The sequence below is a fragment of the Oncorhynchus tshawytscha genome, linkage group LG18, assembly GCF_018296145.1.
Source record: "Oncorhynchus tshawytscha isolate Ot180627B linkage group LG18, Otsh_v2.0, whole genome shotgun sequence".
Taxonomy (NCBI): domain Eukaryota; kingdom Metazoa; phylum Chordata; class Actinopteri; order Salmoniformes; family Salmonidae; genus Oncorhynchus; species Oncorhynchus tshawytscha.
Window position 1 is genome coordinate 21,272,978 of NC_056446.1, and position 27,548 is coordinate 21,300,525.

At 43.2% G+C, this 27,548-nt stretch overlaps 1 protein-coding gene across 12 annotated transcripts in view; it reads left to right on the forward strand.

Annotated features, from left to right (window-relative positions):
- The window catches only part of LOC112217677 (clathrin coat assembly protein AP180-like), a 47,450-nt gene that overhangs the window by 17,143 nt on the left and 2,759 nt on the right, over positions 1-27,548 (forward strand). For 3 of the 12 annotated variants that reach the window (XM_042300816.1, XM_042300815.1, XM_042300819.1), the window contains exons 3-24: positions 9,097-9,239; positions 9,551-9,626; positions 13,005-13,107; positions 13,577-13,670; positions 14,042-14,153; positions 14,383-14,489; positions 14,631-14,672; positions 15,244-15,305; positions 15,559-15,564; positions 15,715-15,727; positions 15,824-15,918; positions 16,118-16,194; positions 16,335-16,349; positions 16,731-16,901; positions 18,000-18,092; positions 19,424-19,597; positions 19,944-20,018; positions 20,727-20,801; positions 23,018-23,083; positions 26,644-26,763; positions 27,011-27,035; positions 27,223-27,289. In XM_042300816.1, coding sequence (XP_042156750.1) covers positions 9,097-9,239; positions 9,551-9,626; positions 13,005-13,107; positions 13,577-13,670; positions 14,042-14,153; positions 14,383-14,489; positions 14,631-14,672; positions 15,244-15,305; positions 15,559-15,564; positions 15,715-15,727; positions 15,824-15,918; positions 16,118-16,194; positions 16,335-16,349; positions 16,731-16,901; positions 18,000-18,092; positions 19,424-19,597; positions 19,944-20,018; positions 20,727-20,801; positions 23,018-23,083; positions 26,644-26,763; positions 27,011-27,035; positions 27,223-27,289 — 1,811 coding nt within the window. Of the gene's footprint in view, positions 1-9,096; positions 9,240-9,550; positions 9,627-13,004; positions 13,108-13,576; positions 13,671-14,041; positions 14,154-14,382; positions 14,490-14,630; positions 14,673-15,243; positions 15,306-15,558; positions 15,565-15,714; positions 15,728-15,823; positions 15,919-16,117; positions 16,195-16,334; positions 16,350-16,730; positions 16,902-17,999; positions 18,093-19,423; positions 19,598-19,943; positions 20,019-20,726; positions 20,802-22,905; positions 23,084-26,643; positions 26,764-27,010; positions 27,036-27,222; positions 27,290-27,548 lie in introns of those variants that run through there. The other 9 variants (XM_042300818.1, XM_042300821.1, XM_042300817.1 and 6 more) reach the window with 8 other exon arrangements.

Consider the following 27,548-nt stretch of genomic DNA (forward strand, 5'->3'; position numbering starts at 1 on the left):
GCTTGGGAGCGGTGCGCGATGTGCCTGTCTCTGGAGCGTGACCAGAAGACCGCTTCGTCTGCCTCTTTTACGGCGTCGTTGTTTTGGCTCGCCGGCTGGGATCCGATCCATTGTCCTGGGTGGTGCCCCACAAAGTGAAAGGTTTTTATAAAATTTGTCAAATTTAGGAAAATAAAAAAAAGATACCTTATGTACATAAGTATTCAGACCCTTTGCCATGAGACTCGAAATTGAGCTCATGTGCATCCTGTTTCCAATGATAATCATTGATGTTTCTACAAGTTGATTAGAGTCCACCTGTGGTAAATTTAATTGATTGGACATGATTTGGAAAGGCACACACCTGTCTATATAAGGTCCCACAGTTGACAGGGCATTTCAGATGAAAAACCAAGCCATGAGATCGAAGGAATTGTCCGTAGAGCTCCGAGACAGGATTGTGTCGAGAGACAGATCTGGGGAAGGTTACCAAATGATTTCTGCAGCATTGAATTTCCCCAAGAACACAGTAGCCTCCATCATTCTTTTATACATTTAAAAAAATAAATTTGCCTCCATCATTCATTCTTAAATGGAAGAACTTTGGAACCACCAAGACTCTTCCTAGGGCTGGCCGCCCAGCCAAACTAAGCAATCAGGGGAAAAGGGCCTTGGTCAGGGAGGTGACCAAGAACCCAATAGTCATCAAATCAAATCAAATCAAATGTATTTATATAGCCCTTCATACATCAGCTGATATCTCAAAGTGCTGTACAGAAACCCAGCCTAAAACCCCAAACAGCAAGCAATGCAGGTGTAGAAGCACGGTGGCTAGGAAAAACTCCCTAGAAAGGCCAAAACCTAGGAAGAAACCTAGAGAGGAACCAGGCTATGTGGGGTGGCCAGTCCTCTTCTGGCTGTGCCGGGTGGAGATTATAACAGAACATGGCCAAGATGTTCAAATGTTCATAAATGACCAGCATGGTCGTATAATAACAAGGTAGAACAGTTGAAACTGGAGCAGCAGCACGGTCAGGTGGACTGGGGACAGCAAGGAGTCATCATGTCAGGTAGTCCAGGGGCATGGTCCTAGGGCTCAGGTCCCCCGAGAGAGAGAGAGAGAAAGAGAGAATTAGAGAACGCACACTTAGATTCACACAGGACACCGAATAGGACAGGAGAGGTACTCCAGATATAACAAACTGACCCTAGCCCCCGACACATTAACTACTGCAGCATAAATACTGGAGGCTGAGACAGGAGGGGTCAGGAGACACTGTGGCCCCATCTGAGGACACCCCAGACAGGGCCAAACAGGAAGGATATAACCCCACCCACTTTGCCAAAGCACAGCCCCCACACCACTAGAGGGATATTTTCAACCACCAACTTACCATCCTGAGACAAGGCTGAGTATAGCCCACAAAGATCTCCGCCATGGCACAACCCAAGGGGGGCGCCAACCCAGACAGGATGACCACATCAGTGAATCAACCCACTCAGGTGACGCACCCCTTCCAGAGACGGCATGAGAGAGCCCCAGTAAGCCAGTGACTCAGCCCCTGTAATAGGGTTAGAGGCAGAGAATCCCAGTGGGAAGAGGGGAACCGGCCAGGCAGAGACAGCAAGGGCGGTTCGTTGCTCCAGAGCCTTTCCGTTCACCTTCCCACTCCTGGGCCAGACTACACTCAATCATATGACCCACTGAAGAGATAAGTCTTCAGTAAAGACTTAAAGGTTGAGACCGAGTTTGCGTCTCTGACATGGGTAGGCAGACCGTTCCATAAAAATGGAGCTCTATAGGAGAAAGCCCTGCCTCCAGCTGTTTGCTTAGAAATTCTAGGGACAATTAGGAGGCCTGCGTCTTGTGACCGTAGCGTACGTGTAGGTATGTACGGCAGGACCAAATCAGAGAGATAGGTAGGAGCAAGCCCATGTAATGTAATGCTTTGTAGGTTAGCAGTAAAACCTTGAAATCTGCCCTTGCTTTGACAGGAAGCCAGTGTAGAGAGGCTAGCACTGGAGTAATATGATCAAATTTTTTGGTTCTAGTCAGGATTCTAGCAGCCGTATTTAGCACTAACTGAAGTTTATTTAGTGCTTTATCCGGGTAGCCGGAAAATAGAGCATTGCAGTAGTCTAACCTAGAAGTGACAAAAGCATGGATTAATTTTTTTGCATCATTTTTGGACAGGAAGTTTCTGATTTTTGCAATGTTGTGTAGATGGAAAAAAGCTGTCCTTGAAATGGTCTTGATATGTTCTTCAAAAGAGAGATCAGGGTCCAGAGTAACGCCGAGGTCCTTCACAGTTTTATTTGAGACGACTGTACACCCATTAAGATTAATTGTCAGATTCAACAGAAGATCTCTTTGTTTCTTGGGACCTAGAACAAGCATCTCTGTTTTGTCCGAGTTTAAAAGTAGAAAGTTTGCAGCCATCCACTTCCTTATGTCTGAAAAAAGTATCAAAAAGGAATTTCGGATTGTTCTTATTTTCCTCAATTAAGTTAGAAAAATAGTTAAGTTAGTCAATAGTCAATCTGACAGAGCTCTAAAGTTCCTCTGTGGAGATGGGAGAACCTTTCAAAAGAACAACCATCTCTGCAGCACTCCACCAATCAGGCCTTTATGGTAGAGTGGCCACATGGAAGCCACTCTTCAGTAAAAGTCACATGACAGCCCGCATGGAGTTTGCCAAAAGGCACCTAAAGGACTCTTAGACCATGAGAAACAAGAGCCTGGATGAAAACCTGCTCCAGAGCGCTCAGGACTTCAGAATGGGGCAAAGGTCACCTTCCAACAGGACAACGACCCTAAGCACACAGCTAAGACAAAGCAGGAGTGGCTTTGGGTCATGTCTCAATGTCCTTGAGTGGCCCAGCCAGAGCCCGGACTTGAACCCGATCGAATATCTCCGAAGAGACCTGAAAATAGCTGTGCAGCAATGCTGCCCATCCAACCAGACATAACTTGAGAGGATCTGCAGAGAAGAATGGGAGAAACAGCCCAAATATAGGCATGCCAAGCTTGAAGCTTCATACAAAAGAAAACTTGAGGCTATAATTGCTGCCAATGGTGCTTCAACAAAGTACTGAGTAAAGGGTCTGAATACTTACTGAAATGTGATATTTCAGTTTTTAGTTGTTTTATATACATTTTTTTAAATGTCTAAAAAACTGTATTTCTTTGCCATGATGCGGTAATGTGTGTCGATTGATGATGGATTTAAAAAAATATATTTTGGAAAAATTCAAGGGGTCTGAATACTTTCCGAATGCACTGTACATTGAAACTAGTTCAATGGAGTTTGCCCTTTCCCTGTAGTGCTGCACTGAAACAGCTGAAAAAAAAACGGGTCACGTGACTCGTGCCATTGCTGGACGCAGGCCTCGCTCTGCTCTGTTGCCAGTGAATTCACGATAAAGAAACACATTCGTTGTTTTATTGAAAGCGTACGAGCGAATGAGATATTACAAAAAAAAGTACTATCAGTTGTTTTGATTCAAGAAATGTATGGTAATATTTTTACGTAGCAGGGTCTAACCCACAAGGGCTCACATGCGCAGTTGTTACCCATCTCCGCTGCTGTGCCAGTCTGCTACATAAAATAATGATCTAAAATAATCGCAAATGTTTTATTTATGTGGAAAAGAACACATTTCCCGACTCAAAGTACTTTAGACAAAAATAGCTTATTTGGTCATACACTTTCAATAAAACAACACATTTGTCCATATTTCACAGATTTCTGAATCATGTATTCACTGGCAACGGAGCAGTGAATTCAATTCTCTCCCTGTAGTGCTATACTGTAGTGTTTCAGTATAGCACTACGGGGAGAGAGAGGGGGAGAGGGGAAGCTCCCAAGCTCCATGAACTAGTTTCAATGTATGGAATCACTTGGGAGTTTCTGTATTTTGGGTAAACTTCTCCTTTAATGATCTTCTTGACCTTCCTTTGACAACTAGTGCTGTAAATGTCCTGGAGGGCAGGCAGAGTGCCCCGGTGATGCATTGGGCTAACCCCACCACCCTCTGGAGAGCTATGCTGTTGAGGGCGGTGCAGTTGTTGTACCAGGCAGGGATTCAGCCCAACAGAATGGTCTCAATTGTATATAAGTTTGTGAGAATCTTAGGGGCCATTCCAAATTTCTTCAGCTGCCCGATGTTGAAGAGTCGCTGTTGCGGCTTCTTCACCACCGTGTCGGTGTGGTGGGTCCATCTCAGGTCCTCAATGATGTGCACACCAAGGAACTTGGATGGGGGTGTTCATGGATGGGGGTGTTCTCCCTTTTCTGTCTGCTGTCGTCCACGATGAGCTCCTTATTTTGCTTCACATTGTAGACTGTCTAGTGTTGGTAATTAGGCCTACAACTGTTGTGTCATCAGCAACAAGGTTATTATAGTAAACAAAAACTGAAACTAAAATAACAACTAAAATTTGAAAAACTATTTAGGAAACTGAAATAAAAGCACTTGAAAAACAAAGTATTCTAAATATATCTTTGACAGCAAAACGAACAAAAATAAAAACCATCATGACTGATGTTTTTATAGATTTTTTTTGTAATTATATATATATTTTTATAATGGACATTTCGTGCTTCTGAATCTGGTGGGTAAATGCTGCCAGGAGATCGTGATGTTTCAAATAGGCCTAGCTTGTGCATCACTATCACTAGCTCTCACTAGCTAACAGGGAAGATATTCCAAAGGCGAGCATGGCTGGGCTAAAACAGCTTGTGAAGTAGCTGGAGCTTTTCGCAATCCACACCGACCAACTTCAAACTGACAGCCATTCGTTGTCTGATGTGGTTCCGTGGTTTCTGAACCTTGATGCACACTTGCAGTCAACTTGTAGTCAACTTGTAGTCAACTTGTAGTCAACTTGCAGTCAACTTGTAGTCAACTTGTAGTCAACTTGCAGTCAACTTGTAGTCAACTTGCAGTCAACTTGCAGTCAACTTGTAGTCAACTTGCAGTCAACTTGTAGTCAACTTGCAGTCAACTTGCAGTCAACTTGTAGTCAACTTGCAGTCAACTTGCAGTCAACTTGTAGTCAACTTGTAGTCAACTTGCAGTCAACTTGCAGTCAACTTGTAGTCAATTTGTAGTCAACTTGTAGTCAACTTGTAGTCAACTTGTAGTCAACTTGTAGTCAACTTGTAGTCAACTTGCAGTCAACTTTTAGTCAACTCTGAGCTATATGGGGTTACAAAGACATTGAAGATGTAGACCTATGTAGTCTGTGATGTGACAGGAATCAATGGTGTAGTGGTCAGTGTAGCCTCAGGCATATTTCTATGAATGGACACATAATATTTGTGCGTGGATGTATTTATGTGTGTAGGCCTTTTCAATGATCCAGTCAGTCAATGAATTAGTCAGTCATTGTTGCTGGAGCTTGTCCAGAGCTGATACCTCTGGATATTGATTCTATCTGTCTGACTGTGACTGCCGATATCTTCAGAACGAAGTTGACTACAAGTACAAAGTTGCCAAAGTATTTGAAATTGTTACAAACAAGTGAAGGATGGAATTATGCTTCAAATGAAAACCGAGATGACTGCATTGAAATACACTGAGTATACAAAACTTGAAGAACACCTGTTCTTTCCATGACATAGACTGACCATGTGAAAGAAATGATCCCTTATTGATGTCACTTTTTCACTTTTTAACTCCACTTCAATCAGTTGTGATGAAAGGGAGGAAACAGGTTAAACAATGATGTTTAAGCCTTGAGACATGGATTGTGTTGTGTGCCATTGAGGGTGAATGGGTAAGACAAAATATTTAAGTGCCTTTGAACGGGGTATGGTAGTAGGTACCAGGCTCAGCAGTTTGAGTCAAGAACTGCAACACTGCTGGGTTTTTCACACTCAACAGTTTCCTGTGTGTATCAAGAATGGTCCACCACCCAAAGGACATCCAGCCAACTTGACACAGCTGTAGGAAGCATTGGGTCAGCATCCCTGTGGAACACTTTCGATACCTTGTAGAGTCCATGCCCCGACGAATTGAGGCTGTTCTGAGGGCAAAAGAGGAGGGTGCAACTCAATATTAGGAAGGTGTTCCTAATGTTCGGAATACTTATTGTATAAATAGGCTACATGGGCTATATAGGCTATTTCAATCATATTGAAATATATTTCATGTTCAATCAATTGAGTTATATTTAGCAACTAAGCTACTGTCTGTCATTTTTGCCTCAATGTGTTTCATGATGTGTGACAACACGAGCGCAATGATGTGCGCAATCTGTGCTTTAATGCATTATTATTGGGTAAGCATAATAAGCAAACCTCCATATCTCTCTAGGAGCTGATCTGTCATCAGTATTGTGGAATCATTCTAATGTTAAGGTAAGATTTGAATGGATAAAGCTGATCAGAGAGCAGCACTGCTTTTCTTGCCATCCTATCAGTATCGACACATGGTCTAACGACGCACTTAGCAAACGTTCTCTCTATGTGCTTGGGAAACACTCTTAAAAAAGTTTGTTTGTACATAACGATGCATCCGGTAAGATGATCGTAATTCTTAAGTTACATCGCAACTGTCGAACGAGGCCCTGGTGTTTGAGTATGAAGAGACACACACACACACACACACACACACACACACACACACACACACACACACACACACACTCCTGCCTGCTGTGAATTACTGAAGTAGTCTTTATTTTGATCAGTCAATCATCATTAGACTTACACACACACTGCTCTGTGGTGCATGTGTGAATGTGATGGGCCACACATATTCTTGTTTCTCTCCCTTAACATTAAACAATACACACATAAACAACACACAACAGGGTTGTCTGTTGAGATGGAGTATATGGTTGAGTTGTGGTGTAAACAGAGCAGGGACAGGGACTATCCAAACAGGATATGATGTAAAGCGTGTCAGGTCCATAGAGGAATAATGACATCAGTTGTCAGTCCTGTCACTGTACTGTGATGTTATTAAGATCATCCTAGGAAGTGACAAAGAGATTATCTGCTAAATATCTCAGATGTGACTCTATATACAGTCTGTACATCCTTCAACATTAGACAAACACTGGACACAAAAGCTGTTAACAGGAGACGGTATTAGCACATCATGGTTTGTGTGTGTGTGTGGCTGTTGGGGGAGGGGTCACCACACCAGTCCCCTCACCAATGATATTATTCTGTGGACAAAGCCCCTGCCCCTCTATCTTTAATCCTGAAATGACCAACAAGCCTTCCTCTTCATGCATTCACTCATGCACACCTCTTCATGCATTCAGTCTAGTCAGTATTGGACAATAATGTATTAAATTGCAGCCTTCCAGCTTTTGACAGGACAGAAACATGGTTTGGCTATGCTTGTAGCAACCTTCCCTATCCTAGAACACAGTGGCATCATGCCCATAGGGGGCACAAAGGCATGTGGCCCCTCAAAAATGTCAGATGTTAAATGAATTACTTAACTGAATTTTTAAACCCACGTATTATAATTATTTTTAAAAATATGTCAGCGGTATTTTGCAGGGGGCACACTGACTGGACCAGGCAGATAGAACCCCCCTATTCTCCCTAGTAAGTGGTTCTTTCCAAGGTGCACAGAGAACAGAGATGCCTAGGCAGGACGCTAGATACTCTAGTTCGTGCGGTATCACCAGTGGAGGAGGAGAGAATGTAGAGTGAAACACAGCATTTGATTTTATTTGAGCTGCTGGTGATGTTCAGGAGGTATGTTTGTTTATGAATGTGATCCTGTGTAGCCTATTGGTTCCATTTTCATAAATAAATAAAACTAAAATGTTTTTGTTATTTCTCTGTAATACTAATAAGGAATACTCTGTAATAAGACAATAGCATTTTTTCCAAATTTCTCCAGGCCCCCTCCATCCTCTCGTACTTTGTGCCCCCTCTAACATAATAGGTGCATGATGCCCCTGGGTTGACATTTGTGATAAAAAATATTTTTATTTACCTAGGCAAGTCAGTTAAGAACAAATTCTTATTTTCAATGACAGCCTAGAACAGTGGGTTATCTGCCTGTTCAGGGGCAGAACAACAGCTTTGTACCTTGTCAGCTCAGGGATTTGAACTTGCAACCTTCCAGTTACTAGTCCAACACTCTAACCACTAGGCTACCCTGCCGCTCTTAAGTACATTGCAACTGTGGAACGAGGCCCTGGTGTTTGAGTATGAAGAGACGCACACACGCACTCACGCACGCACGCACATGCATGAACACACACACAGTCCTGTTTTTATTGCTATAGATGTAACTTAAGATAACAATAAAGGCCAGATGATATCTCCAATCCGCCTTTCTCTCTCTCTCTCTCTCTCTCTCTCTCTCTCTCTCTCTCTTCCGAGCAGCTAGTCTGTCACATACTATCTCCCAGAGTGCTGAGTTGACGTGTTTCAGAGGGAATTGCGCTCTTAGTCAGACCTGTCTGTCTGTCTGAGTGGCAGTCTCTCTTCTATGGGGGAGATCATGATGACAAGGCACTTGTCAAGGCACACACTATTTCTCATTGTGTATTGGATCCTCTCTACCACTGCTTGTGTGTGTGTGTGTGTGTTTTTTAGGCTTTGAATGTGTGTCCTGACTCTTAAATATATGTTTGCAATGCTTAGCTTCATGAGGTACATAGTGAAGTGAAGAACTCCAAGGGTATTTTAGTGCTTTTACACATTCCAGTAGCAGAACCAACATCCATACCCAAGCGCTCACACACACACGGACACACAGAGACACACAGATGCATTCACACACAGACACAGGTAATGACACACGCACACATAATACACAGCCCGCACTCATACTCCAAATCCACAAAGCGTATGAATGGAGCAGTCTGGAGACTGAAGCAAACTCATTTGACCCGATGTGAGGCTGGCTTCAGCTACGGCAGCACATTTCATATTTCTTGGGCTAGCTTGTCTTAAGACTTTTAAATACTTACTCATCATGATTTTACAACTCTGGATCAAAATGAATCCTGCTATATTCCACTCTCTCAAAATGGCTGACTGTTTCACTGGTCGTGAATCAATAACAGTACAGTTTCACTGATTCTGAACCTAACAGCCTCCCCCCAATACAAACTAACCTCTTTATGTGTTTCAGATCTGATCTCGGCCACCAATGCGACCAATGTGAACATCCCTCAGATGGCTGACACTCTGTTTGAGAGGGCCACCAACGCCAGCTGGATTGTCGTCTTCAAGGCCCTCGTCACCACACACCATATGTGTGTCCATGGCAATGAGGTCAGAGGACAGTAATTTAGTACACCACCACAATAAAATAACATTTTACTGTTTCATAACCACGGACAGCTGTCCATGGTGCTGAAAACAGTGCTATTTGGAATGCTGCTCATTCTGAAACATGGTTATCAAAAACAAGTGTGCATGTCAAGAGCTATTTTTACATGCTTTTCCACACTTTGCAATATATACTCTCGACATGCTAGTATTCAATTTGTAGTTGATTATTTCAGTGAATATGCCTTTATTTTCTTGCTGTTGTTTTTGATAATGGTTTTGCCATGTCAGCCTATTTTCTTCTGTTTCCTCAGAGGTTCATCCAGTACTTGGCCTCCAGGACCGCTCTGTTCAACCTCAGCAACTTTATAGACAAAACAGGTTCCAACGGTAAATGCACTTCCTTTCCAAAAAAATGTGTTTGTGTACAGTGCTTTTAGAAAATATTCAGACCCCTTGACTTTTTCCACATTTTGTTACATTATAGCCTTATTCTAAAATGGATTAAATCGTTTTTTTTCCCCTCATCAATCTACACACAATACCCAATAATGACAAAGCAAAAACAAGTTTTTAGATATTTTTGCTAATTTATTACAAATAAAAAATGGAAATATCACATTTACATAAGTATTCAGACCCTTTACTCAGTACTTTGTTGAATCACCTTTGGCAGTGATTACAGCCTTGAGTCTTCTTTGGTACGACGCTACAAGCTTGGCACACCTGTATTTGGGCAGTTTATCATACTCTTCTCTGTAGATCCTCTCATGCACTGTCAGGATGTATGGGGAGTGTCGCTGCACAGTTATTTTCAGGTCTCTCCAGAGATGTTTGATCGGGTTCAAGTCCGGGCTCTGGCTGGGCCACTCAAGGACATTCAGAGACTTATCCCGAAGCCACTTCTGCGTTTTCTTGGCTGTGTGCTTAGGGTCGTTGTCCTGTTGGAAGGTGAACCTTTGCCCCAGTCTGAGGTCCTGAGTGCTCTGGAGCTTTGCTCTGTTCTTTCCCTCAATCCTGACTAGTCTCCCAGTCCCTGCTGCCGAAAAACATCCCAATAGCATGATGCTGCCACCACCATGCTTCACTGTAGTGATGGTGCCATGTTTCCTCCAGACGTGGAACATTCTCCCATCTCCACAGAGGAACTCTTGAGCTCTTTCAGAGTGACCATTGGGTTCTTGGTCGTCTCCCTGACCAAGGCTCTTCTCCCTCGATTGCTCAGTGTGGCCAGGCGGCCAGCTCTGGGAAGAGTCTTGGTGATTCCAATCTTCTTCCATTTAAGAATTATGGAGGCCACTGTGTTCTTGGGAACCTTCAATGCTGCAGAAATGTTTTGGTACCCTTCCCCAGATCTGTGCCTCGACACAATCCTGTCTCGAAGCGCTACGGACAATTCCCTCAACCTCATGGCTTGGTTTTTCCTCTGACATGCACTGTCAAGGTCTGTGCCTTTCCAAATCATGTCCAATTAATTGCATTTTTTACAGTTGGACTCCGATCAAGTTGTGGAAACATCTCTAGGATAGTCAATGAAAACAGGCTGCACTGAGCTCAATTTTGAGTCTCATAGCAAAAGGGTCTGAATGCCACTGCCTGGTATGGCAACTGATTTGATTTGATTTGATTTGTATGTGCGTGCATGCGTGCATGTGTGTGTGTGTGTGTTGGGGGAGTGAAACGGGTGGATTCCCTTCCAGTTGAGAGCATAAACAGATACAGTAGATCCGATGTGAGAGGAGCATAAGGAGAGGAGGAGAGGAGAGGAGGATAGGAAGAGACAGGAGCTGTCTGGGAAGAGGAAAGGACATCACTGCTAATAACATGAGGAATAGGAGCAAGCGTACAATGTGCCCCCGCTAAACATTCAGTAATGTCAGTACATGCACAAACACTCACACTAGCACATGCATACACGCACATAATAGGGTTGCACAGTGTCCAGATTTTCATATCATCCTACCGTCCTCTTACTCTCATCCTGGGATTTACGGTATTACCGTTTTAGCATTCAAGGGGGATCTAAATACACAAAAAAAGCACATTAGGCGTGTATTACCAGAATGCTAACAAAATTAGCACAAACGTATAGTGAATATCAATATCTCCACAGAGGAACTCTTAGCTAAACATGCTAATGATCGCAAACAAAAATAAACTGATTGCAAGGGCAGGCAATTGAGCTCATACAGTTATAGAAGTATAGGTAGTAGCTTCCCTAATGTCATTTTTGGTGAGTTTGAACATCATTTGGACAGCCAATGTGAAGAGAGGCATCAAGCAAATGAACATAGTTTTGACTCATGCCTGTGTGAAGGAAGAACTGTACTGGTTCTGGAGCAGTGTGTACCTGCTGTATCTATGTGGAGTTGCTAGGGCAACAGGCCCGCCTGCGCTGTTCGGAAGGAGAATAGGGGGGAGGAGCAGACTGGGCCGAGAACGGAAAGAAGAAAAAAGAAACGCAAGGATATCAAGATAACTCATCCAATGTAAAACTTCAAAGAAATAGTATTGAAAAACCATCCGGTGTCCATTTCCAATTAACCCAGTATACTGTATATATGGTATACCCCCCAAACCTAGCACATACACACACACACACACACACACACACACTAAACAGCTTCATGTCCCTAGGATTCCGATGTCCTGCACTTGTCTCCAGTGTCTTGCTCTGGGGTCATTATAGATCCCTCCCCTTCAATCCTTTCAAAACCCTCAAATCAGATACAGAACTTAGAAAACTGAAGAGCCTGAAGTTAACTGATCGACAAGATCAATCATAAGATAAAAGACTGTCTTTAATGTGTTACAGAATTAAATCAACTTCTTCCTTCATGATGTTAATGATGTTCATGATGTTCATGATGTTAATGATGTTAATGATGTTCATGATGTTCATGATGTTCATGATGTTCATGATGTTCATGATGTTAATGATGTTCATGATGTTCATGATGTTAATGATGTTCATGATGTTCATGATGTTCATGATGTTCATGATGTTAATGATGTTCATGATGTTCATGATGTTCATGATGTTCATGATGTTCATGATGTTCATGATGTTCATGATGTTCATGATGTTCATGATGTTCATGATGTTCATGATGTTCATGATGTTAATGATGTTCATGATGTTAATGATGTTCATGATGTTAATGATGTTAATGATGTTCATGATGTTAATGATGTTCATGATGTTAATGATGTTCATGATGTTAATGATGTTCATGATGTTCATGATGTTAATGATGTTCATGATGTTAATGATGTTCATGATGTTCATGATGTTAATGATGTTCATGATGTTAATGATGTTCATGATGTTAATGATGTTCATGATGTTCATGATGTTCATGATGTTCATGATGTTCATGATGTTAATGATGTTCATGATGTTCATGATGTTAATGATGTTCATGATGTTCATGATGTTCATGATGTTCATGATGTTAATGATGTTCATGATGTTCATGATGTTCATGATGTTAATGATGTTCATGATGTTCATGATGTTCATGATGTTCATGATGTTAATGATGTTCATGATGTTCATGATGTTCATGATGTTCATGATGTTCATGATGTTCATGATGTTAATGATGTTCATGATGTTCATGATGTTCTTTCTTCATATGTTCCTTCCGTGGATGTTAAATGAAACAATGTATGAGTTTAGCACATGCATTTAGTCATTAGCCATTGGATTTATCAGGAGCTGTATTTTTGGTGTGATGTGAATGTGATGCTCAATATGTTCCTCAGGCTATGACATGTCTACGTTCATCAGACGTTATGGCCGCTACCTCAATGAGAGGGCCTTCGCCTACCGCCAGATGGCTTTCGACTTCACCAAAGTCAAAAAGGGGTGCGTCACTCACTTCCCCGTCTCTCAAAATCCTTTTAGGTCCTCATCAGGGAGGCCCACCTCATACCGTAATTCACCTCATCACTGAGGCCCACCTCATACTGTCATTCACCTCATCCCTCAGGCCCACCTCATACTCATTCACCTCATCCCTGAGTCCCACCTCATACTGTCATTCACCTCATCACTGAGGCCACCTCATACTGTCATTCACCTCATCACTGAGGCCACCTCATACTGTCATTCACCTCATCCCTGAGTCCCACCTCATACTGTCATTCACCTCATCACTGAGGCCACCTCATACTGTCATTCACCTCATCACTGAGGCCACCTCATACTGTCATTCACCTCATCACTGAGGCCACCTCATACTGTCATTCACCTCATCACTGAGGCCACCTCATACTGTCATTCACCTCATCCATGAGGCCCTCTTCATGGTCTTCCCTGTGTGTTTCCACCTCAGTGCTGAGGGGGTGATGAGGACAATGACTCCAGAAAAGCTGTTGAAAGGCATGCCTGTCCTGCAGACCCAGATCGACACACTGCTGGAGTTTGATGTGAGTTGGACATCTGGTCACGTCTGTCTCTGTCTGTCTGTCTGTCTGTCTGGCTCTGTGGGACTTGTGTTCTGATGACTGATGGTCATTAGCTGAAAACTGTAATATATGTCAGGCCACAAAGAATACTGTTTATTTTCCTGTTTAACATTCTCTTTTACTCTCTTTTTCTCATCTCTTCTCTTCAATACCTTCTCTTCCCTCTTTCTCTCTTCTATTGACCTTGATCTTTCTGTATGGGTGTACAATTGGTGATGTTTCGGTACAGAAGAATATTGCTGGAGTTTAATAAATTAGTTAATTGCTTGAGTTAATTGATGCTCTTCTTTTATACTATATGACTGGTTAAATAAAAAAGGTCTCTCTCCCAGGTCCATCCCAAGGAGCTGAATAACCCTATCATCAACGCAGGGTTCCTGCTGCTCTTCAAGGATCTGGTCAAGCTGTTTGCCTCCTATAACGATGGGGTCATCAATCTATTAGGTGAGCTAGACATTTCATTGGATGCATACCAAATGCCACCATTTTTCCTAAACAGTGCACTACTTGTTACCACAGCCTTATGAGCCCCATGGGCCCTGGCCAAAAGTTGAAGGGAATAGGGGGCCATTTGAGACAGACTCTTTGTCAACAATTAGTAGATAAATGACTTCCTTTCACCATGTAGCCATTTAGCAGATGCTCTTCTTCACAACAACTGTTGTTTCTGTAGAGAAATACTTTAAGATGAAGAAGAGCGACTGCAAGGAGGCCTTGGAGATCTATAAGAGGTTCCTGACCAGGGTCACCAAGATCGGAGAGTTCATGAAGCTTGCTGAGGTAAAGGAAACTTCCTTATGGATTAGGATGTATTCTAACTAACTCCAAATAAAACTAACACAGTGCTTCCTCATATGCAGTGTCCATCTGTACTTCAAATAGAATGGGAAATTGTGTCTTGTGTGTGTTTTTGTTCCACAGACTGTCGGAGTGGACAAAAATGATATTCCTGACATCAACTATGTAAGTCACTTGTTTTTGTGCTTACTCTCTGGAAGGATGATGAAATAGTTGTAACATGCCACCAACAGAGATGTTTCATCCATCATAATCCCCCCCCCCCTCCTCCCCGCAATCCCAGTGTCTGCACCCTGGGGTGGTGACGGACCTAGTAGACTCGGATGATGAGGACTGTCCCTTTAAGCCTATTGAGGACCCGGTAACCATAGAGACACAGGGTGGCTTGGCAGAGTGCCTGTTTGGAGGATGGGGTGTTGGCATGGGATCATTCTACAGACTGACACTTCTGACTGCAGTTTGTGTGTGTGTTTGCATATGTGTGTGCTTCCGTTTGCACAAAAGATGGTAGAGTTGAAGTAAAATGTTCCTGAACACTTCATTCTACAGGACATTGAGTTTATACAAAGGTGGGATAGTGTGGTGAGTTAAAAACCAAGGGTTTGGAGTGGTGCTGCCATAGAAATAGAATAGGGTGTTGAGTTACTTGAAGTGTTGGCATGCGGCGGAATGAGGAAGTTCGTCCCATAAACCTGCAGTTACTGTGTTTCTGATTGGTTCTCTCTTCTCTCCTCAGGCTCCCAGCAGCATCCTGGAGTCTCTGGAGACACACATGAACAGTTTGGAGGGGAAGAAGGGGTAAGAGGACCCTGTCTCTAACCAACCCATTTCTGAAAGAGCTAAAATGTGGAAATGTCCCCAATAGTTATCTTTACACAGAGAAAATAGTACATGAGAAATGACAGGGTGACAAAAACTAGAGGGAAACTCATAACTTGGGCTTTTTACTGTCCCAGCACTATAGTGTTCTGAATACGGTTTCCTGTTATTATCTTTTACTTGAATAGTCATTCTCTCTTTGTTCCTTTCTGTTCGTCATCGGGGATCACAGTGAAGGGTGAGCATAAACACTTTCTTTGGGGTCTGACAGATGAGTTTATTGTAAAGTCATGAAAATAAGTAATTTCAATGTAAATGATTTCAGCTCTGAAAGGTGATATCTAGCTGTGATGAAATTGTCATATGAACTTTTCCTTTTCTCTTTCAGGTCTCCAACAAAGGTGAGTGGAAGATTAAACATTATTTTCCCGCCTTTCTGTTTCTGCTCATATGTCAACACATGGATACAAATAGGCATTTCTCTCTCTGTATTCCAGGGGTCCCCTACCAATAACGTGTCCCCGACCTCCACCCCCGCCAAATCTGCAGCCGCCGTGCCCACCCTAGCGCCGCCACCTGAAGAAGCCACCGAGTGAGTGTCTACTTCCTTTGCCTACCGCAGCATTGACCTAATTTCCTCAGCGATTCCCTCAGTTCTTGCATTTTAGGGTTCTATCTGTTCCATTTTTATTTCATAAAATGGTGAATAAGGGAGACTGTATTTTCCCTTTCATCCTCTCTCTCTCTGCCACCATTTCACCATCTGTCTCCACCCTTCTGTCTCGCTCTAGTTCTCTCTTAGATCTGGACCCTCTCTCCTCCTCTGGTCCGTCAGTAGGAGCCTCAGCAGCCCCTACGTCCTGGGGAGGTAATGTCCCACATCAAAACTTGATACATAGCTTGATTATTAATTAAAACGTAGTTACATTATCTAATTAACAATCATGTAATTTAATTTCCCCCCCCCCCATCACCTTCTCCCATGCTCTTCTGGGGATGCTGTCACAGACCTCCTTGGGTCAGGTGAGTGCTATCCCACAGTGCCTCTGGTATTAACCTCTTTAGTGTGTTAACAGTATGTGTCAGTTCCTCTAGATCTCCCACTGTGTTTCATAGTGTTGCTCTAGTCTAAGGAAGCCGTCTCTTTCTCTCTTCTTTCTTTCCCTCCCCCGCATCTCCTTATTGGTTTTGGTTCATACGGGGACTTTTGTTTTTGGTTGCTTTGGTTCTAATGGGATGTTTTGTTGGTTGTTTTTTAAAATTGGGTTGATTTGGTACCTTCATTTCTTTCTAATGGGATTTGTTTGGTTGCTTTGGATCCTATGGGGTATTTTGGGTTGATTCATTGGGTTGTTTTGGTACCTTGTTTTGGGGTTGGTTGGTACACCTTTTGGGTACCTGCAGAAATGGGCGAGTCCATGCTTCCTGACCCCACCTTAGCTGTAGAACCCGTCCCCTCTCCCGCTGGTGTAACGTCCACCCCTGCAGCTGCGGAGCCAGGAGTCTCTCTGGCTCCTCCCCCTAATGCGGCCGCTGCCCCCACCCCCGGCGCGACGAATATGGATCTGCTGGGAGGTTAGTGGGCTTCTGGAGGATTCTCTACAACAGAATCTCTGCTGGACAGCTCAACCCAAACCAACCCGCCACATGCACACAGAGCATACAGTGTTCTCTACATGCATAGACACACAGTGACACAGATACCCCAAAACAAACACACCATGTTTGCAGAACATGTCAGAACATGTCAGTCAACACGCATATACACATACTGATATGCATTCTGTACATATACACACAGAGATAAGCATGCTCACACTTGCAGACACACTCAGACATGCTACTCATACATTTTTTTCACATGCTTCTTTTTGTTTGATAGTCCAAAAGCTTTTCCTCAACTTCAGAGAAAAGCCAGTCAGTCATGTTCTTTATTACCGCTTACAACCGGGTTCCCCAAACTCAGACCTGGGTTCCCCCCTGGGTACATGTTTTTTTTCTTCCCTAGAACTACACAGCTGATTCAAATAATCTAAACTTGATTATGAGTTGGCTATTTGAATCGGCTGTGTAGTGCTAGGGCAAAAACCTAAACGGGGGGGCAGGACGGAGTTTGGGAAACCCGGGCCTAAGAGAAATCTTGCTTTGTTTCTGGGTTCACTCTGCGCCATGCTTGTCCAGTTATGTAGTGTAAAATACCTAGTTACCGCTTTATAGTTTAGTTGTAGCTAAAGCCTACCTTCCGTACACTCTGCTGTGCCTCCTGTCTGTATTCTCATTCATCCCTTCACCTGTCAATCACTCATGCCACAAAGTAAATGTTTTGTAACTAATCTAAACTCAATTTGTTAATAAGTATATTAATCAAATATTTTAAATATTGTATACGTGACATGACATAAGTATTTAATCTACAGTATAGTACCATACCATATATTAAGTACATGAAATACCTTAATAAAGTAAAATTAGTATTTCTAAACTCTACAGACACAGTCTATCTTTTAAGTGGCTTCTTGACCTTCCTTTTCTGAAGTTCCTTGACTGACTTATTATCTCTGCTTGTGTTTCGTTTCCCTGTTCTCTCTACTTCTCTCTCTGTCATCTCTCTCTGTGTGTGTGTGTGTGTGTGTGTGTGTGTGTGTGTGTGTGTGTGTGTGTGTTGGCTATCAGATGCATTTTCGACCCCTGTTCTCACCTCTGATGCCACTGCTGAGGGCGGAGCTCCGGCCTCCACGCCAACCCCAGCCGCCGAAGCTGCTGCCGGTGGGTTACAGGACATGTGTATATATGTGACTGTGTGGCGTCTGTCTGTGTAAATGGATGTATATTTGTGTGGATGTTCGTATGTGTGTGTTTGGCTGTGTTCCAGTGCTCGGTGCGTCCATTTGTATATTTGCTTTTGTGTATGGAAAGTGTGTTGATTCCATTGTTGTGGGCTGGTGTACCTAGAAATGTGATGCTACTGGTTGTTTCTAGGCATGGCTGATGTTGTTACCATGGAGATTGGTGCTGAAGCTGCTATGAGAACAGTGGTTGACCACAACATGCTAGATTTCGCCTGAGGCTTCCTTTCCTTTGGTAAACTCTATCCCAAAATGCATCTGCAAGCTCCTTGGTTACACTCAAATCTGGTGTGTTATTGGCAGTGCTGGAAAAAGTACTCAATTGTCAAATCAAATTGTATTTGTCACATGCACCGAATACTACCATGAAATACTTACTTACAAGCCCTTAACCAACAATGCAGTTCAAGAAATAGAGTTAAGAAAGTAAGTATTACAAGTACATGGAATTGCTGAAATGTACTTAAGTACAAAAAAGTATAAACCATTTCAAATTCCTTATTTTAAGCAAACGAGAACGGCACAATGTTCTTTAAAAAAAAAAAAGATTGACGGATCACCAGAGGCACACTCCAACACTCTGACATAATTTACAAATCAAGCATTTCTGTTTAGTGAGTCCACCAGATCAGAGGCAGTACGGGTGACCAGGGATGTTCTCTTGATGAGTATGTGAATCGGACCATATTCCTGTCAAAATGTAACAAGTACTTTTGGGTGTCAGGGAAAATGTATGGAGTAAAAAGTATATTGTTTTCTTCAGGAATGTAGTGAAGTAAAAGTAGAAGTTGATAAAAATATAAATAGTAAAGTACCGATACCCCAAAAAACTACTTAAGTAGTATTTTAAAGTATTTTTACTTAAGTACTTCACACCACTGGTTATTGGTATATTGAGAGAGTGTGAATACTACTAATATTGTTTTTTCAAAGATGTTTCCTGCTACATTTCTTCACAAATCACGTTCTTTTCCTATAGTTTTTCATCAGACATGCATATTTTCCAGATTATCTCTTGATCATATACAGTACTTCATTGTTTTTTACATTTACTGTTTGTTTCTAAAGAATATGTAGCTGTGAATTCCTAACTGAGCTTGTATCTTCTCCCTCAGAATCTCAGACAAATGCAGCTACTCCTCTTCCCTACAGAACTCTTATATAGCTCTTCATTTTACACTGTGTTGTGGTCATTGCGTAACATCCTCATCTTCTCTTGTCATCCCTTCCCCCTGTTCTCTCCTCCCAAAGACCCCTTTGCCCCCTCTGGTGGTAGCTCAGAAGCAGTAGGCCCAGGGCTGGACCTGTTTGCTATGATGCCTATGGAGAACAACTGCTTTAACTCAGGGGTGCCCCCTTCTGCCCCCTCATCCACCATCACAGCACCTATCACCCCCACCACCCCATCGATAGACCTCTTGAGTGGTAAATGTTTACGCATGTGTGTGTGGTACTTCTTAACCTTTTCTTTTGTCCCCTTTCATCTCTGTCCTCTACTCTGCATCCATGTCCTCTCCTCTCCTGCATTTTTTTCAGTCGACTGCATTTTTCCTGGGTGTCCTTTTCTCTTTGTGAGGCTAACTTGCACATGTTTCTGTTCCTCTATTTCCTTTCAGCTTGGATGCATTCTGCTGCCTCTCTGCTCCTGCATTGACTTTCAATCACAATTGTTCATCTAATTAATCAGTGTTTGTATTCTGCTGTTCTCATCTCTGTGTGTGTGTGTGTGTGTGTGGGTGGGTGGGTGGGTGGGTGTTTTCTTGCCCTGTAGCTATGTTTGATTCCATGCCAGATCCAAGCGTCACCAAAGCAGACCTTGCCCCCAGTGTTGACATGTTTGGAGCAGGTACCCAGACTAGCGCCATCTCACTGCTCTCCTCCTTGCTACTCTCCTCCCCTCTCCCTCTTTCCCGTTGCCCTCTTTTCCCCTCTCCTCCATTCTCCATCTCATTTCCCTCCTCATTTCCCTCCATCGGTTGTCTTGTTGTCCTTGATCAGTGAAGAAAAGGAATTGTGAATGATTTCCTCTGGGTCTGCTACAGGCTATTCAGCAGGGCCTCAGCTGCTCTTCCTTCCTTCCTTCCTTCCTTCCTTCCTTCCTTCCTTCCTTCCTTCCTTCCTTCCTTCCTTCCTTCCTTCCTTCCTTCCTTCCTTCCTTCCTTCCTTCCTTCCTTCCTTCCTTCCTTCCTTCCTTCCTTCCTTCCTTCCTTCCTTCCTTCCTTCCTTCCTTCCTTCCTTCCTCTCCTCTCTCTCTCTCTCTCTCTCTCTCTCTCTCTCTCTCTCTCTCTCTCTCTCTCTCTCTCTCTCTCTCTCTCTCTCTCTCTCTCTCTCTCTCTCTCTCTCTCTCTCTCTCTCTCTCTCTCTCTCTCTCTCTTCCTCCTCTCTACTTTGTGTCTCAGTGTGCTTATTTATTATAAACTAAAACCTTGTCGTCTTTCTCAGCATGTGTTTGGAGTGCTATTTCTATATGTACATTCGTGCATGTGAATTATTGTATTTCAGGGATACTGATTGTGTACCAATCTAACCCTCCTCTACCCTCCCCTTACAACAGATGCCTTCTCCTCCCCTGCCCTCCTCTCCTCTGCTCCCCCAATGGACAAGGGGGTGATCATGGACCTGTTTGGGGGTGGGTAACTGTACACCCTCCCCCCCACCCCTCACTATGCCCCTTGCTGCTGGTCGACGGTCTTCACATGAGTGGCCTTTGTGAAAGAATATCTCTCTTTATCAAAAACTCCATAATTTGGATCTATTATCTGATTGTTTAATTGATTATTTTCATCATATCATTCATCTTCAATCAACATTTCTCATTTCTGGTGACCCGTAATCTTGTTAGTGTAGTTAAGTTGTTAAGTGTGGTATTAAGGAAGGACACAGTGACTTTTCTATCTCTAGAGCATATTGAGTTTGTGTTGCTAAGTAAACTCAGCAAAAAAATAAACGTCCTCTCACTGTCAACTGCGTTTATTTTCAGCAAACTTAACGTGTAAATATTTGTATGAACATAACAAGATTCAACAACTGAGACATAAACTGAACAAGTTCCACAGACATGTGACTAGCAGAAATGGAATAATGTGTCCCTTAACAAAGGGGGGGTCAAAATCAAAAGTAACAGACGGTATCTGGTGTGGCCACCAGCTGCATTAAGTACTGCAGTGCATCTCCTCCTCATGGACTGCACCAGGTTTGCCAGTTCTTGCTGTGAGATGTTACCCCACTATTCCACCAAGGCACATACAAGTTCCCTGACATTTCTGGGGGGAATGGCCCTAGCCCTCACCCTCCGATCCAACAGGTCCCAGACGTGCTCAATGGGATTGAGATCCGGTCTCTTCACTGGCCATGGCAGAACACTGACATGCCTGTCTTGCAGGAAATCACGCACAGAACGAGCAGTATGGCTGGTGGCATTGTCATGCTGGAGGGTCATGTCAGGATGAGCCTGCAGGAAGAGTACCACATGAGGGAGGAGGATGTCTTCCCTGTAACGCAAAGTGTTGTGATTGGTTGCAAAGTCAACAAGCTCAGTCCGATGATGCTGTGACACACCGTCCCAGAACATGACGGACCCTCCATCTCCAAATCGATCCCCCTCCAGAGTACAGGCCTCGGTGTAACGCTCATTCCTTCAACGATAAACGCGAATCCGACCATCACCCCTGGTGAGGAAAAACCGCGACTCGTCAGTGAAGAGCACTTTTTACCAGTCCTGTCTGGTCCAGTGATGGTGGGTTTGTGCCCATAGGCGACATTGTAGCGAGTGATGTCTGGTGAGGACCAGCCTTACAAAAGGCCTACAAGCCCTCAGTCCAGCCTCTCTCAGCCTATTGCGGACAGTCTGAGCACTGATAGAGGGATTGTGCGTTCCTGGTGTAACTCAGGCAGTTGTAGCCATCCTGTACCTGTACCGCAGGTTTGATGTTCGGATCCTGTGCAGGTGTTGTTACACGTGGTCTGCCACTGCGAGGACGATCAGCTGTCCGTCCTGTCTCCCTGTAGCGCTGTCTTAGGCGTCTCACAGTACGGACATGGCAACTTATTGCCCTGGACACATCTGCAGTCCTCATGCCTCTTTGCAGCATGCCTAAAGCACATTCACACAGATAAGCAGGGACCCTGGGCATCTTTCTTTTGATGTTTTTCCAAGTCAGTAGAAAGGCCTCTTTAGTGTTTTTATATCTGTGACCTTAATTGCCTACCATCTGTAAGCTGTTAGTGTCTTAATTAACAACCGTTCCACAGGTACATGTTCATGGAACAAGCATGGGAAACAGTGTTTAAACCCTTTGCAATGAAGATCTGTTTTTTAATTAATTTGACCTTTATTTAACTAGACAAGTCAGTTAAGAACAAATTCTTATTTTCAATGACGGCCTAGGAACAGTCGGTTAACTGCCTTGTTCAGGGGCAGAACAACAGATTTTTACCTTGTCAGCTCAGGGATTCGATCTTGCAACCTTTCGGTTACAAATCCAACGCTCTAACCACCAGGCTACCTGTCGCCACCTCTGTGAAGTTTTTTGTACTTTTTACGAATTATCTTTGAAAGACAAGGTCCTGCAAAAGGGATGTTTAGTTTTTTCCGGAGTTTAGATGTAGATGTGCCGCAGCCTATTGGGATCCAAGGAGTTTCTATTGGTGTGTACTGTATGTGTGTATACCTGTGTATGTCTACTGTCCTATCTGACAGTGATAACGCTGCTCTATCTGTTTGGCGTTCCTAGTGTGGAGCGGATGGCTGACTTCTTAACCCTTCTCTGCCCTCATGCTGCACTGCTAATGGCTTGGCCCACCTTGGCCTGGTATGGTTTGGCTTGGTTTGGTTTTACCCATCAGACTCCACTGGTGGAGAGACCAAGCCTGCTGCCCCTGTATCTGCCTCTGGTGCTGAGCTGATGGCAGGTAATGTACCTACCGATGCACGACACCCCCACCATGCACGACACCCCCACCATGCACGACACCCCCACCATGCACGACACCCCCACCATGCACGACACACGCACCATGCACGACACACGCACCAGGCATGACCCATTCACATTGTATGCAAGACATATAACAGTAACTGGATGGTTCAAAACCTGAATGCTGATTGGCTGAAAGACGTGTTATCAGACTGTATGACAAAACGTTTATTTTTACTCTTCTAATTCTGTTGGTAACCAGTTTATAATAGCAAAAAGGCACCTCGGGGGTTTGTATATGGCCAATATACCACGGCTAAGGACTGTATCCAGGCATTCCACGTTGAGTCGTGCTTAAAGAACAGACCTTAGCCATGGTATATTGGTCCTATACCACATACCCTCGGGCATTATTGCTTAAATATACAGTTGAAGGCTGAAGTTTACATCCAGCTTTGCCAAATACATTTAAACTCAGTTTTTCACAATTCCTGACTTTTAATCCTAGTAAAAATTCCCTGGGATCACCACTTTATCACCACTTTATTTTAAGAATGTGAAATGTCTGAATAATAGTAGAGAGAATTATTTATTTCAGCTTTTATTTCTTTCATCACATTCCCAGTGGGTCAGAAGTTTACATATACTCAATTAGTATTTGGTAGAATTGCCTTTAAATTGTTTAACTTGGGTCAAACGTTTCGGGTAGCATTCTACAAGCTTCCCACAATAAGTTGGGTGAATTTTGTCCCATTCCTCCTGACAGAGCTGGTGTAACTGAGTCAGGTTTGTAGGCCTCCTTGCTCACACATCCTTTTTCAGGTCTGCCCACAAATGTTCTATAGGATTGAGGTCAGGGCTTTGTGCTAGCCACTCCAATACCTTGATTTTATTATCCTTAAGCCATTTTGCCTCAAGTTTGGACGTAGACTTGGTGTCATTGTCCACTTGGAAGACCCATTTGCGACCAAGCTTTAACTTCCCGACTGATGTGTTGAGATGCTGCTTCAATATTTCCACGTATTTTCCCTCCCTCATGATGCTATCTATTTTGTGAAGTGCATCAGTCCCCTTGGCTGATTTCTTTTGATTTTCCCATGATGGCAAGCAAAGAGTCACTGAGTTTGAAGGTAGTCCTTGAAATACATCCACAGGTACACCTCCAATTGTCTCAAATGATGACAATTAGCCTATCAGAAGCTTCTAAAGCCATGACATCATTTTCTGGAATTTTCCAAGCTGTTTAAAGGCACAGTCAACTTAGTGTATGTAAACTTCTGACCCACTGGAATTGTGATACAGTGAATTATAAGTGAAATAATCTGTCTGTAAACAAGTGTTGGAAAAATTACTTGTGTCAATGTAACGGATCTCTTCGTCGTCTGACGATGAGTATGAAATATCGGACCAATGCGCAGCGTGGTAAGTGTCCATGTAAATTTATTAACTGAACACACAAAACAAAATACCGAAGTGAATGGAAGAAACAAAACAGTTCTGCAAGGTGACATAACCTAACAGAAAACAACCACCCACAAACAAGAGTGGGAAAACAGGCTACCTAAGTATGGTTCTCAATCAGAGACAACGATTGACAGCTGCCTCAGATTGGGAACCATACCAGGCCAAACACATAGAAATGCCAAACATAGAACAAAAACATTGAATGCCCACCCGAACTCACACCCTGACCAAACTTAAACAGAGGCATAAAAAAGGAACTAAGGTCAGTGACAGTCAAGCACAAAGTAGATGTCTTAACCGACTTGCCAAAACTATAGTTTGTTAACAAGACATTTGTGGAGTGGTTGAAAAACGAGTTTTAATGACTCCAACCTAAGTGTATGTAAACTTCCGACTTCAACTGTACCACATAATATTTTCCATTGTACTGTAATATGTAACCACATCGCCAAATATATCTGACATTATAAAGTTAGAGTGGATATATTAAAAGCTTATTGTGTGTGTGTTTTTGACAATCTAGATATATTATTTCACATCCATATTTTGTATACAGTGATCATTCCTTGATTTGACTTTTTAATAACCCTTGTATTAGTAACAACTGACAGCACACATGTATATGAACATGTGTCTGTCTGACTGAATACATCCTGATTGTATGTAACTTGGTTTTATGGCCATTCCACATGCATACTGCTGTTTTGTATTGTCATTATTGTTCTAGCTTCTGTCCTTAGTTGTCTCTCTCACTCCGTTGATGAGAGAGACAACTAAGTGTGAGACAACTGAGTGTTTTTCACTCAGCCACTTGGTAACCCTGGTAACTGTGTTACCGTGGCAATGTTCCCTGTTTCATGGCCATGGCTGTCACAAGCCTGCATGCTATGTTATTGACAATCTGCAAATATTACTGCTTAAGGCTTAACTCTTTCTCCTCCGTCTCTCGTTCTCTCGCAACATTTGTCATCTAACTCACTCCATTATTTTTCCCTTCACTACTCTCTCCCTTTCTTCTTACCTTTCCATCCTCTCCCTCCCCCTTTTTCTCCTTCTGCACTTTGTCTCTCGCTCTCAATCACTCACTCTCACACTCTCTCTATCCTATCATTCTCTCTTCTCTCTCTCCACCCTCTCTCCATCTGGCTCTGGGGCTGGCTCATTGCTTGCTTCCTGCATTCTGATTGGGTGAGTGTTCTGGCCTATTGATGTGCTGGTTTCCCACAGTGCATTGCTGCATTGCAGTAGAAGAGCCACTGCTGCTGTTCTGTTCCCTCTGCTCTGACAAATGCTTAATATATACAATGTGTGAGATGCTCACATCACAATGCCCATTTAGCTTTGTACTGGCTAGGCTGCAGTGCTTTCTCACTCGAGAGTAGTGTCTGCATCCTAACTGTCACCTGGATACAGAGGGTGATACCCTGTCTCAAACAATCTAGGTTCCAAATGGCTTATTCGGCTGTCCCCATAGGAGAACCCTTTTTGGTTCCAGGTAGAACCCTTTTTGGTTCCATGTAGAACCCTTTTTGGTTCCATGTAGAACCCTCTATGGAAAGGATTCTACATGGAAACCAAAAGGATTCAACCTGGAACAAAAAAGTTTTTTTTCAAAGGGTTATCCTATGGGGACAGCCGAAGAAACCTTTTAGATTCTAGATAACACCACAAGAGTGTAACACTATTGAGTAGTGTTAAGTTCAAAAATATGAATGCTCTTTATTGATATTACATGTACATGGAGAGCACTACTTAAACTGTATATTGCATATTTATGTGTGTGTGTGTGAAGACACAGTACATGTCCTCACAGTCATAGTGAGTATCAGTACGAGGGCTTGCTATACTCGTCTCTAATCACTGTTGACATGGAGACCGTAGCAATATGTCATCATGGTAATCCCACTCGTAAGGAGGACCCTTCCTGTCATGATCTGAGAGCATTATTGTGACTGTTTGATCTAAACCTGTCTCTCTCTCTCTCTCTCTCACCCCATCTCTCTTCCTTTTCTCTCTCTCTCCCCCTCTCCATCCTCTTCTCCCCCCTCCCCATTGCTATCTCTCTCTCCCCCTTCCTCGTGTCTCCTGTAGCGTTTGATGGTCTAGGGGATGTGTTGATGCCTTCTATGACACCCCAGGCCGGGGCAGCCTCGTCTCCAGTCAAACCTATGGGAGGAGACCTGGACGCCACCATGGCTAGCATGGCTAGCAGTAAGTCTCTGAGCAGACGAAGGACAGTGGTCCTCTATTTAGCCTGAAGTATTTCAGCATCATGGTGCTGCCCACCTACATAGACATGAATTTACATGGTAGTTACATATCGCTGCTAGGTACATTGTCATTACAGTGACTGTACATCATGTTACATAGTACTTACAAATGTGATAAGATACTGAATGGACATTATTCTGTGATTGGGAAATATTCATTGTCCAATGTCTTATTTTCTCTCTCTCAGATCTGGGAATGGGGAGCCAAAAACCGTACGTTTTCCTGTTTTGAGTCTGTGTCTTTTTGTGTATTGAAATGTCACTTAATGCCATGGATTACAATCACATAGCAGTTTCCATGTGCTCAACGAGCTTTACATTTTAAAAGGTTGGGAGGCTATAGCTGTCTTTTCTTTCTCTTTTTCTATTGGCTTACTGACTGATTGACATTCTTCCGCAGGGGGGAGAACACGATGGGAGGCTGGTCAACTCCTCAGGTAGCTCCTCCCAGTTGGGGCGCTCCCATGGTAAATGTTGTCTGGTTCATATAGCATGGAGTGCAGTGACATGGCAGTGACGGGCATGGAATGGACCCAATTACACTCGCCGTTCCTCTCTGACTCTCCAGGGTGGTCCAATCACAACACTGGGAAAATTGAAATTTGGAGTTTGGTGTTCGGTTTAAAAGGGGTGAACATTTTATGGGAAAACTAGGGGTTGGATTGGGAATAACCCCTGGAGAGCTCTGAGAGGACTGATGTTTGTCTCAAGCTAAGGAGCTGCTTG